Source organism: Anoplolepis gracilipes, chromosome 1 (assembly GCF_047496725.1).
Source record: "Anoplolepis gracilipes chromosome 1, ASM4749672v1, whole genome shotgun sequence".
Taxonomy (NCBI): Eukaryota; Metazoa; Arthropoda; class Insecta; order Hymenoptera; family Formicidae; genus Anoplolepis; species Anoplolepis gracilipes.
Genome location: NC_132970.1, coordinates 16,300,575 through 16,311,896, shown reverse-complemented (window position 1 = coordinate 16,311,896; position 11,322 = coordinate 16,300,575). Strand labels below are relative to the sequence as shown.

The 11,322-nt window shown below is 32.6% G+C and overlaps 1 protein-coding gene across 3 annotated transcripts; it reads right to left on the bottom strand.

Moving 5' to 3' along the window:
- Positions 1-48: 48 nt before the first annotated feature.
- On the bottom strand, positions 49-10,571 carry LOC140672203 (uncharacterized). 3 transcript variants are annotated; one of them, XM_072904132.1, is made up of 12 exons: positions 10,404-10,571; positions 8,514-9,304; positions 8,224-8,429; positions 7,740-8,095; positions 5,139-7,639; positions 4,417-4,599; positions 4,021-4,320; positions 3,749-3,940; positions 3,256-3,369; positions 3,078-3,170; positions 2,808-2,930; positions 49-2,386 (listed from the first exon to the last, which is right to left on the bottom strand). In XM_072904132.1, exons 2-11 carry the CDS (start codon positions 9,285-9,287, stop codon positions 2,829-2,831), a joined length of 4,821 nt encoding a protein of 1,606 aa, XP_072760233.1. In that variant the 5' UTR covers positions 9,288-9,304; positions 10,404-10,571; the 3' UTR covers positions 49-2,386; positions 2,808-2,828. The 3 variants fall into 3 exon arrangements, with proteins under 3 accessions (XP_072760233.1, XP_072760224.1, XP_072760241.1); XM_072904123.1 differs by having other exon boundaries at positions 49-2,930; XM_072904140.1 differs by lacking the exon at positions 2,808-2,930.
- Between the last annotated feature and the right edge of the window lie 751 nt (positions 10,572-11,322).

The window sequence follows — 11,322 nt, the reverse complement described above, 5'->3', positions numbered from 1 at the left end:
ATTTTTTAACATGATTAAAAAAAAAGATAAATTAATATATATCATAAATTGTTAAATTTCATTTAGTTTCTTATCTTTATTCCATCACTTGCATTTCTTTACGTCATTTCTACATTTAAATATATATCATTCGAATTCTTATACAATGTAGAGTGAATCAATTTCATCGTTCAATTTCAATTATTATAATTTAATCCTAATACACATTTGTGTTATTAAATCTTTTACTATAATATAATCTGTGCTATATAATGTATATAACTTATGTACATTATAATTTGTGCAAACATTACATGTAATTATAAAGTATTATTATCTATTAAGATCGTGATTAATTTTTAAAGATTAATAAAGATATGTACATATAGCTAGCAATGAACAATGTTTTGCATTAGTAATTTATAGTTTGAGCAACGCGAGCTCTATCGATACATATGATATTTCTGTGGAAATTAGCTTATACAATCGCAGTTTTGCTTTAAAAATTTGTTTATTTATATGACATATGTGATACTTTTTTTCTTATAGTCTATATAATAGAATTTACGTCCAGTAAAAGCATTTAAGCAATTACTGTAACTGACGAACTGACAAATAATTTATTGTAGATATTTATACGTCACTTTAAACTTAATTCAGTACGCGTATATCAAGATATTTTAATATATTCATCATTTTAAAGAGCACATACTAAATGGCTAAGCATTACCTACAGAATAATTACTTCTGTCGTATTAATAACAATTATAACAGTAATCGCAGTCTTGTTCGTTACTCGTATTAACGTATATTAACATAATTCTTGAGGATATTTTTTGTTGCTCGTCACATTTTCTTATATATATATAAACTGCACGCACACAAGTGATATCGAGTGATATTGCTATTGTAGCTTCTACAAGGAAGATAATACTGTATCTTTAACTAACTTATTCTCTCTTGTAGCTTTAAGTATTAAAATAAAGAATAAAAATAACGACTAGAAATAAAATTAGGGAAAGACTCGACAATGTAATAATTTTTCACAATGTTAATTACATGGAGCTGCAACAATTCACATGACATTTACTTAATACCCATATTACAAACTTTGTAATTTTTATATATATTATGCGTGAATATAAATTAAGACAAAATTGGAATAAATATCTTTTAAACATCTTTAAAACAACTTTATAATCTTTAATTTATCGTTTTCTCTCAGAAATTCTGTATGATAAAATAATAGCAATAAAACATAATAATCACTCTCCGAATCTTCAGAGTTTTATTGATTTCTATTTAGATTCTCTATTTTATGTTAGTGAAAAAATGAACTACTAACAAAATTCATAATTTTAAATATACCTCAAGAGTTTTATGAAAGATCGTTAAATTCTTTTTTAATCTTTCTTAATTCAGCACAGCTTATTGTTAAATATTTGATCTTGATAAACGCAAAACTTGTATAATACGATTACATTGCAACTCTATATACTAACATATATTTTTCTAAATCAAATAATACACTAATTATAATATCATGTCAAATTATTTACTATGGAAAGATTTATGTAGGTACTTGTATAGACGGAGACACAAATGCTTTCTCACATAAATTTATGCATATATCAATACATTTATATATTTTATATATACATATGGAAAATGCATATGCATTCCAATATGCATAAATTCATGTGAAAAAGTATTGATGACTTTCTGTACATTTAAAAAATATTTTGGCATTTCTTCTTCATTGATATATATTGTATCATTTTGTTATACAGTAGATTGTTGTATCATGTTTTAAATTTCTTTGATTTGTAACTTGATGGATTAAATTTAATGAATTGAATTTTCTGTATTGTAAAATGTGTTTTTGATTTTCAGATAATGCTTTATCACTTAGCAATGCCTAAATATTTAAAAAAAAAATTGAGAAACACATCATTAATGCACAATTTATTTAAACCAATTTTAATCGATGGTACCAATGAAAAAGAGTTTGATGATTATAAACCTATATAAGTTTTTATTTACAATTTAGATGTTTCCTTTCTGTAAAAATGAGAAAAAAAGTAGATTATAAACTCCAACTCTACTCAAATTTATGTCTCAAGAATTTTATTTTACTAGTTCTGGTTTTTTTTTTTTTTTTCTTTAACAATACACTTTTTAGTATAATTTAACTTCAAATCAAAAAAGTTTTGTCCAAAACTGCAATACTTAAATATCTTTCATTGGTGCCGTCGAAATAGCAGTTATGCAAATAGAGTACAGTGGGACAATTTGGAGATAGTGAAGTATTTGAATAATATTAACGTACGTGCTTGGAGAAATGCTGTATTGTTTGCTTGAGTGATGCGAAAGGAAAAGTCGAATGTTTATGCTTTGTTTAGTGGCGCTATAACAGTTATAAAAAATTTTAAATTAAATTTATTTTATTCAAATAATCCCGCCGTACCCTATTTTATATATATATATATATATATATATATATATATGTGTGTGTGTGTGTGTATATATAAATAATACTAATAATATTAATAGCTACATTGTACATAGAATACCCCTCACAATTTTACAGGCACAATACTGTAAATTAATAAATTAACATGAATGAAGCATAATTTTTATTCAAAACATTAATTAATTAAAAGAAAAATTATGTATAAGGAAAAATTAGAGTTTTTATGTTTATCTGACGAGTCTAAAATTGAAGTCGAGGAGAAGACACACAAAATTACAATTATAAGATATACTTGTTATGTCTACTATTTACAACATAAGATTCTGTATACTGCTTTTACTTAATAATTATTTACAGGTAAAAATCAAACTTTTCCTCAATCGTAAGCTTTCATTGTATGTTTCACTTTTCTTTGCGCCTCCGTTACATCTTCTGTACCATAAAGATGACATCGGTGCTTCATTTCAGTCGCAACAGACTTTAATAAACCAACAGAAAAACAGAGAAATAAACATAAGAACATAAGTGTTAAAAAGAAAAAGGATAAAATATATCAAAATAAATGAAATAAACCACGTTGATAGAGATGCTATCCATTATGATAGTAATCTCAGACTAAACTCACCAAACGAGAACGCACTCTTTTTGGCATATCTTCTTGTAAACTGTGAATTTCGTTGCGCTTTAAAACGAGTTGCGAGCCGTCCTCGAAAATCACCTAAACAGAAAAATTGCGCAATTCGTTATTAATAATTAAGCGATTAATAAATAATTAAATTTTATATTGTAATATCATTACTTACAGTAAACATTATCCGATGATTTGTACCTTCAAAGACACCATCATATGTTTGTCCATCTGTCCAATTTACAGTCACCGCAGCTCCGGGTGGCGGTGTATTTCCAGGATCATAATTCTAAACAGATTCCAGAATACAATAGATGTATAAAAAAATATGTCTAAAAAAATAATTATATGTATATATTTTAAAAAAATAATATTTTTATTACAATTATTTTAGAACATATTTATAATTATATTTATATATTTGTAAATGTATTTATATTTCTTTACAATTTTTTATTTTTATAACTAAAGAATAGAACAGAAATAAAACTCTTCAATTGTAGACAGAGAGAGAGAGAGAGAGAGAGAGAGAGAGAGAGAGAGAGAGAGAGAGAGAGAGAGAGAGAGAGAGAGAGAGAGAGAGAGAGAGAGAGAGAGAGAGAGAGAGAGAGAGAGAGAGAGAGAAATTGAGTTAATAATACGACAAAATAGAATGTACAAAAACTTACAATTATATCAGAAGGATATAAATCATCGCTGAAGCTGTTATCATTAAATGTAACCATGTAAAAAAGAATATCTTGAATAGATTCGACTTTGGCTTGATAATATCTGGTATTTCGATGTTTTGCCCAAACGATTTCACCCTGCCTTATCTGCGGTATTTTTCCCTTGCCCTCGTCGTGTCCGTTACATGTTACCTATGGATGACGTAGAGTAAACATTAATATTTAATCGTGCTGGTAATCGTCTGGCTTATGATTATTAGACAATGCTGTACCTGAAGTTTTTGCGAGTTGTATACCGGTATAATAAATGTGGCACCCGCTGCAAGACCACAAGAGGGATGAAACACGTTGGTACATTGATTACATTTCAGACACGCTCCGCCATCCTGTCCGCAGAAGTAACATTTCTTGTGACACGAGTCCGCCATAATCGTCAACACATTGATGGGATCTTTATTTATAGCATCCTTGAAAGTAGCTCCCGGTACCATAAGCGTGCACAAGATGTGTGCCCATCGGCTGTCGCTGGTACGTTTCAACGGACCGCCGAACATCGGGCATAAACAACACATCTAGTTTGTCGTGACAATAGAGCGAGATTAGACGAAACGCACGTTAACAAGATAAAGAAAGAGGAGAAAAAGTAAAACAGGTTTTTCAACACGTACTACATCGTTTCTACCGGCTTTACATCTGTCGCAGGCCCAATTTCGGATATCTGTAGGTAATATAGTTATACCGTAGCAGGACGCGTGAACAGTCACGTGGCACTCTCTACATCGCAGGAGTTTGTTGTTTTCCGGCTCCATAGCCTGTTCCTTAGAATTGGCCGCAAAAATACTGGCAGATATCTAATGTGCACATATAAATTATTTATTCAATATTTTTGCAATTTGTTGCGTATATTTATATTGAAGAAACGAATTAAGGCTCCCGAGTAGTCACCGTGGACATATTGGATCGTGACGTCATAAGCGAGAAATAAGTCAAATTATTCTTGCGTGCCATTTTTAAATAAAAAGATATTTCAATGAAACAATACCATAGATCGCTTTAGCACACTTGTAAGTGTCCGAAAACTAAGCTTAGGAATATACTATGTGGAAAGAACAATTTCCATTTCTTTAGAGAGCTGTCAATGGCCGCGATAAATACAAAACAAAAAAAAAAAATTAGACAATACAAGATAAAAAGAGAGAACAATAATGATTTGGTCATTTCTACCCCGTAGTTTATGGTTGTTGCCACCGTCAACTCAGAGTTTTCGGCGACTACTCGAGAGCATATAATTTAATAATTATTAAATTAATAATTTTTTAAAATATATAATTTAATATATAATATATAATTTAATAATAATAATTATTACATCAATAATATTTTTTCTTACCCATATCGTCGTGCTTTCAGGTAATGTAGTTGATTGGCAATACCTCCAATCAGGTGGCATTACTCTACTGTTTCCGCTCGTAGAAGAGGCAAAAGTGGCGCACACTGCACAGTGCGAAACTTGGGCGCTCCAATAATTATTAAACGCTCTCAATAGATCGTTATTCGGTATATTCGGGTAAATCATCTCTGAAATGTGTCCCGGTATCATTGATGTAACTGGTTGGGAATTGCCACTGGATTGCGAGACATCGGCAAATTGGGTTGACATTGCATCGATTTGATCTCTCGTAACTTCAACAGCAATAGTCGTCGTTTGCTTTTTCTTTGTTGTAGATTTCTTCGACTTTTCTTTGGATTTCTTTCTCAAGATAGATATTTGTTTTTGTTTCATATTAGATGGGGATAAATTCGGAGTATGAACCGCCTTTATTAAGTCCTGCGCCTTATTGTCGGATATATTGGAACTTGTTATATTTTCGCTTTCGCTAGGTTGCGTAAGTTCACTTACAGCCGGTTTCTTTTCGCTCGAAGAATGCATATTCGAATATATTGTCCCTTGTGTATTTGTAATTCGCAATAGAAGATCCGTGTCCGCATTAGGCAGATTATAGGTCAATGCAGGTAGGTCGATAGGATGGTTAACTTGTGTTCCGATGGAAGTACTCGCGACATTTGTTCGAGTCGTATTTATAATTGTGTTATTGTTCGACTTGTTATTCTTCATAGATGACTTTTTACGCGATGTTTGTCCTTTCTGCGACTTTTGGCGCGATACACCCTTAGTTTGTTTCGGGCTGTTTGGAACAGTTACGGATACAGAATTCGCAGTAGTCGATGTATCAGTACTTTGTAAATACGTCATGTTGTTATTGACAGGTCCAATTTGAGGATAACTACACATGGCAGAGCGTGACATAAACATTGTATTTGTCTTTGGTAACATAGATAACGGCGGTTTTTGAATATGAATAATGCCTTTATTTACTATGACATCAGGCATTTGAACCGGTTTAGGAGCAACTCTCGAATAACGAACATGCGGATTATCCTTCCAGAATTTTCTTGCGCATTCCTTGGACGTATCAATCGTAGACATTGGCTTGCCCAACGGTTTTGATTTCAGATTGCTGTATTGATTAAACGTCGACGGAGACAAAAGATTATTCAAAAACAAGGAATTATTACCTTCTGACTTAATAACTGGAAAAGTAGTAGTACCAGGTATGATAAACGAAAAATCCTCTAATTGTGGTATATTTTCTGGTGTATTATCATTTCCAATATGCGACACTTCTAATTCATTCTGCAAAATCGGAGGATTAGAATTTTGAAAAGGAGGGTTTGCGTGATGGAAAGTTGTATTTGGATAGAGTAATGAAGGTGGAGCATGTATTATATTTGTGGATGCAGGTTGCGAATCTGACAAAATCGTAATATTTGATATATTCATATCAGCAGTCGAGTGCAAACTACATGCAGCAGTATTTTCAGGCTGTGAAACCCTCGGTGATAAATGAGACGGTACACTTAATCGAGGTGCTTTTATCAGATTTTTATTTTTTATTGATCCATGTTTTGTGGACGTTGCAGTAGTTTTGAACTTGGCATATGTATTTTGTTTCATAAGAGTAACGTTTTTTGTACTTTCATTTTGATATCCAGAAGTTTTTTGTACTATAGCATCATAATTCCTTTTCATTGGACATTGGATTTTGCAAATTGTGTCATTTTTTATGTCTTTCAATAAACTATTTGTCGCTCTATCTTCCACTGTATTGTTTATTAACATTTCTGTCATCCCTTTATCGTCGTTACAGCCAAAGTTTGTTGTTTGACCACTGTTGGTTATATTTACGATAGTTTTATCCTTCATATTTGTCATACTGAGCTCATTACCAATCGAAATAATATTTCCAGGTAATGCATTAATTTTTCCTTGATAGTTAGATATATCTTTTACAGTATGAATACTATGAACATCAGGTAGCGCTATATTTCTATGTTGCACACTGACATTTGAACCATCTAAAGTCGATGTGTCAGTATAGAGTGATATATTATCATGTTTGGATTTATTTTTGTACATGTTTGAATTTATTTTTGCATGTCTCAATCTTACGTTCTTCTGCCCACTCAAATGCTTCTTCCTCTTTTTGATAGACTTGTCGACAACTTCAGGTAAATTTATCTTCAGAGGATCTTCTATAGGATCTTCTAAAGGATCATTTTCTATTATAATATTGTCATTGTAATTTCCTTGAATCACAGGAATTTCGTCGCTATTTTCCTGGGACATGTCTTCAAAAGTACTCATGTCATCAACTTCAGTTTTTATTTCAAATTTAACCACATCCTGTAGAGTAACAATTTTGTTGGCTTCCTTTTTAGATTTTGATTCAACCTTCAATTTTTTTTCTCTATTTCCGCTTTGTTTTCTCTTCTTCTTTCTGCTCTTCTTACGATTATAACCATCGTCATACACAGATGCCTCGTCAACATCTAAATTAAAAAGTATTTCATATCAGTAAAAAAAAAAAAAAAAAAGTGAACAAAGCTACACTGATTAAATTGATTAAAATAAAAATATACAATATTTTACCCATTTCTCCTGCTTTTAACCAAATATCTTCTAAAACTTGTAATTGTTGTTCATCCGGCTCATCTATTGGCTCTTCTATGTCTTCAAATTCGAGTAAAGCCTTTTTAATATCCGGAGGAATATCCGCACGATTCACTAACTCTTCCATATTAACACCAGGATGTGTGCCCATATTCTTTTTCTTATGAATCATATGTCGCTTATTTTTTGGTGCTGCATTCAAATAGCTCTGTGGCAATTGACCATTGCTATTGCTATTACATAATAAATCCATTTGTGATGGCATTGGTGCAGCAGTTTGTCTAGGATCCTCAGGATGGGGACCAACATCTTCACCACGTAGCCATAAATCATACCTACATTATCAGAATATCAAGTTATACATGATACTACATTATAGGCAGTATTTTAACATATATGTAATTCACGTTGTGTATATAATCATATAAAATTAAGTGGTCTTAAGCAAATATTATCTACATACCTTTCTGGTTGAAAGCGTTTGACAAACGTATCCATAGATATCTTGACCATGTCCTTACTGCAAGAACACTGCGTAGCTCTTTTCCCATATTCTACCCACCTAGGTGCCGCAAAATTAGTGGATTCGGCGCAATTAAATCCATGATTAAAACCAGCATGATAACCATATGGAAAGGTAATCATTATTTCTCCAGCTTCTTGCGTTATCTGTGAAAATAAAATAAAAGCTATAAAGTAACTAAGAGCAATATCTAGAATTTACAATTGTGGTATAGATGGAGAAACACTTACCTTGTTGCATGGAATAGAATATTGTCTTAATATTTGAGGGGATATGAGAGACATTTTGTGACGCAAAAAGGCCTGGCAACTCTGATAACTCGAGGGGAAAAATCCGCTGGCTAGTCTCTCTAATCTACGTCCATGTTCCGGAGGTATGGCATACCATGTTTTAGGCGCACCAAAATGAAGATAATTTATAGAATAAAGATCCATGTCCTCCGTGTGCCAGGCAAATGTGGTTTTCCACATTCCAAAATACAGATAAGCTGTATTGACGCCATCAATAGATATACCATAGTCTTTGTTAACATAATCCAGAATTGTCCCCAAATGATTGATATTCCACTCCTTTACATCCGGATCAGTTAAAGAACCAGATACATCCGCACCATATATTGGCGCTACATATGTTATGTTCTTCCAATATTTCCTCTCTAGATCCTCATAATCAAAGTGACGAGGAGTGGTATAACGTTCAGAATTGGCCAATTTACTATACTCTTGGACGGTCATTGATTTCTTTTGAATATTGATCTGTTGATAAAGGCCTTGCTTTCCAGTGACAACTTGACAGATCGGTGCTGGGATAATGAGATCTAGATCATTTAGGTCATAGCCCTTTTTCCTTGGAATCCATTCTGGTGGTGGTATTACTTTTGCCAAGCCAGCTTTATGAGCTCCTTGACTCTCCATATATTCCACATATTCTGTGAAATTTTTAAATTCTTCATATGTCGGTCGAAAGACCTGTATGCGAGGTATTCCTCTTGAATTATTGGCCATTGTTGAATTTATTATTGCTGTAAATGAAAGACAATTTTAAGTACCTGATGAAGTATATAGTAATAATTAAAGATAGTTTTTAAATAATTTTATAGTAATACTATAATTATTTGTATTTTTATAGTACTACCATCATTTTTTATCTTTTTGTATATTTTATATAAAAAGAATGTATAATATTTATATATGAAAAATTGTTCAAATTAAAAAAAAAATATCTACTTTTCCTCATCTCCTTTCTCAATATATTAAAAAAATATTACATCTTTTTTTAAAAGAAATTTTTAAGATATTAGATTTCACAATTTTATTCACTTCTCCCTGTAACTAGATTTTACATTATAAAAGTAATTAATTTGTTTTATTACTTAAAAAAATCGAAAATAAAAGTGCACCCCGTAAAAAAATTTATTGCTATTCTTCTAGCGCAATCTATATCTAGATAATACTTAATTTAAATTTGATTCATCTTAATTCGATTTGAATAATTATGTACGATTCGATAAATATTTATGTACATATATTAAAACACGTTTTTATCACGATGTATACAAACGCTCATTACGACGCGTTTCATTCATGGTTTATTATGTGATAGATACACGCAAGTAGTAACCATGCATCTGATCTGTCAGATCACGCAAAGTAATTGCATAAAAATATCAAGGAAAACAGACAACAGTTACATAGAATATAGAATTAAGAAAAAAAAACGCAAGAAAGTGAATACACGAGATTTTTTCCAGAAACACTCTGAAATTATAGGTATAAGTTCGGTGAAACGAAACATGAGGGCGGCAGAGAAGGAAGAGGAGGGGGAGCAGAGAAAGGGGATCCATAAACAAAATGGTAGTTATCTATTGTTACGGGATTCTCTCTCTCTCTCTCACTCTCTCTCTCTCTCTTTCGCGAGAGTAAGAATCCGTTCGACTCTCGATCACGGGATCGCGAATGTTAAATGTTTTGCGATTATTCCTTCTTTGAATCAGGGCTGAATCAAGGATGACGAAACAATAGCTCGATCGGCTCGTAAGCTCGAGGAAAGCCAGGACGGATAACAAATCGCCCTTCGCAGCGGGTGGCGATCGCTTATTATCAGGACAGATGGGTACTTACACACAGCCGATGTACAATCACCTCTCCTGTATCAATAGCATCGTCCGCGAGAGGAGAGATACCTCGCCGAGCAAAATAATCACACACAATTTTTGACACACGCAAGTTTTTTTACGTGCAGCGGATGAGCCGCCACAGCGTCGTCGTCGTCGTCGAACACACAGTGAGGTGGCGCTTGCGTCGGTTTCGCGACCGCTAGCGACATCTACTAACCGCGTGCGAAATTCGAATTTTCGCCATTTGTCACGTAGGCCAAAGCCTAACGAGCGAAATAGATGGAATATATATCAGACAGATATCTTCTGACGTGTATATCTTTCTGTACTTGAATTCGAGATAAGAAATTGACTTTACAATGATTATCACGTTTCCTGAATCACGCTCCTGCTGTCAATGGCCGATATTCATAGGCCGTTCTTATATTTAACATCATCTTAAGTCGTCCAATTAGATCGCCGGATGGAATCTTAAGAAAACATAAGAATGGACTATGAACACCGATCAATGATCGGATTAATTTGCGAATTCCATAGAATCTCGATGGAAACTCTAGCTGACAGCCAATCGCTACGCTCGACATACGTTGTTGTATGAATATAATATCAGTCGAATATGAAAGCTACGTTTGAAGAGACGCTAATATATATACTAGCGTGTTCTGTCTTTGCTTAACTTTCAGTAAGTAACAAAGATAAAACGAGTTATTAGCACAAATAGCATTTTCTTGAACCACCGACGAGATATTATTAATAGTATCTCGTCAGTGCCTGAACACGTGTCCGACAAAAGTCAGTTCTCTCTCGTATTGTTCGCAAAAAAGAAACTTTGCATTTTTTTTTTGCCACGTGTTTCGTCGTGAATTCTCTCTTTTAAAGAATTACCCTTCTTTGATGGAATTAAAGTTTGTCGTGACATTCTT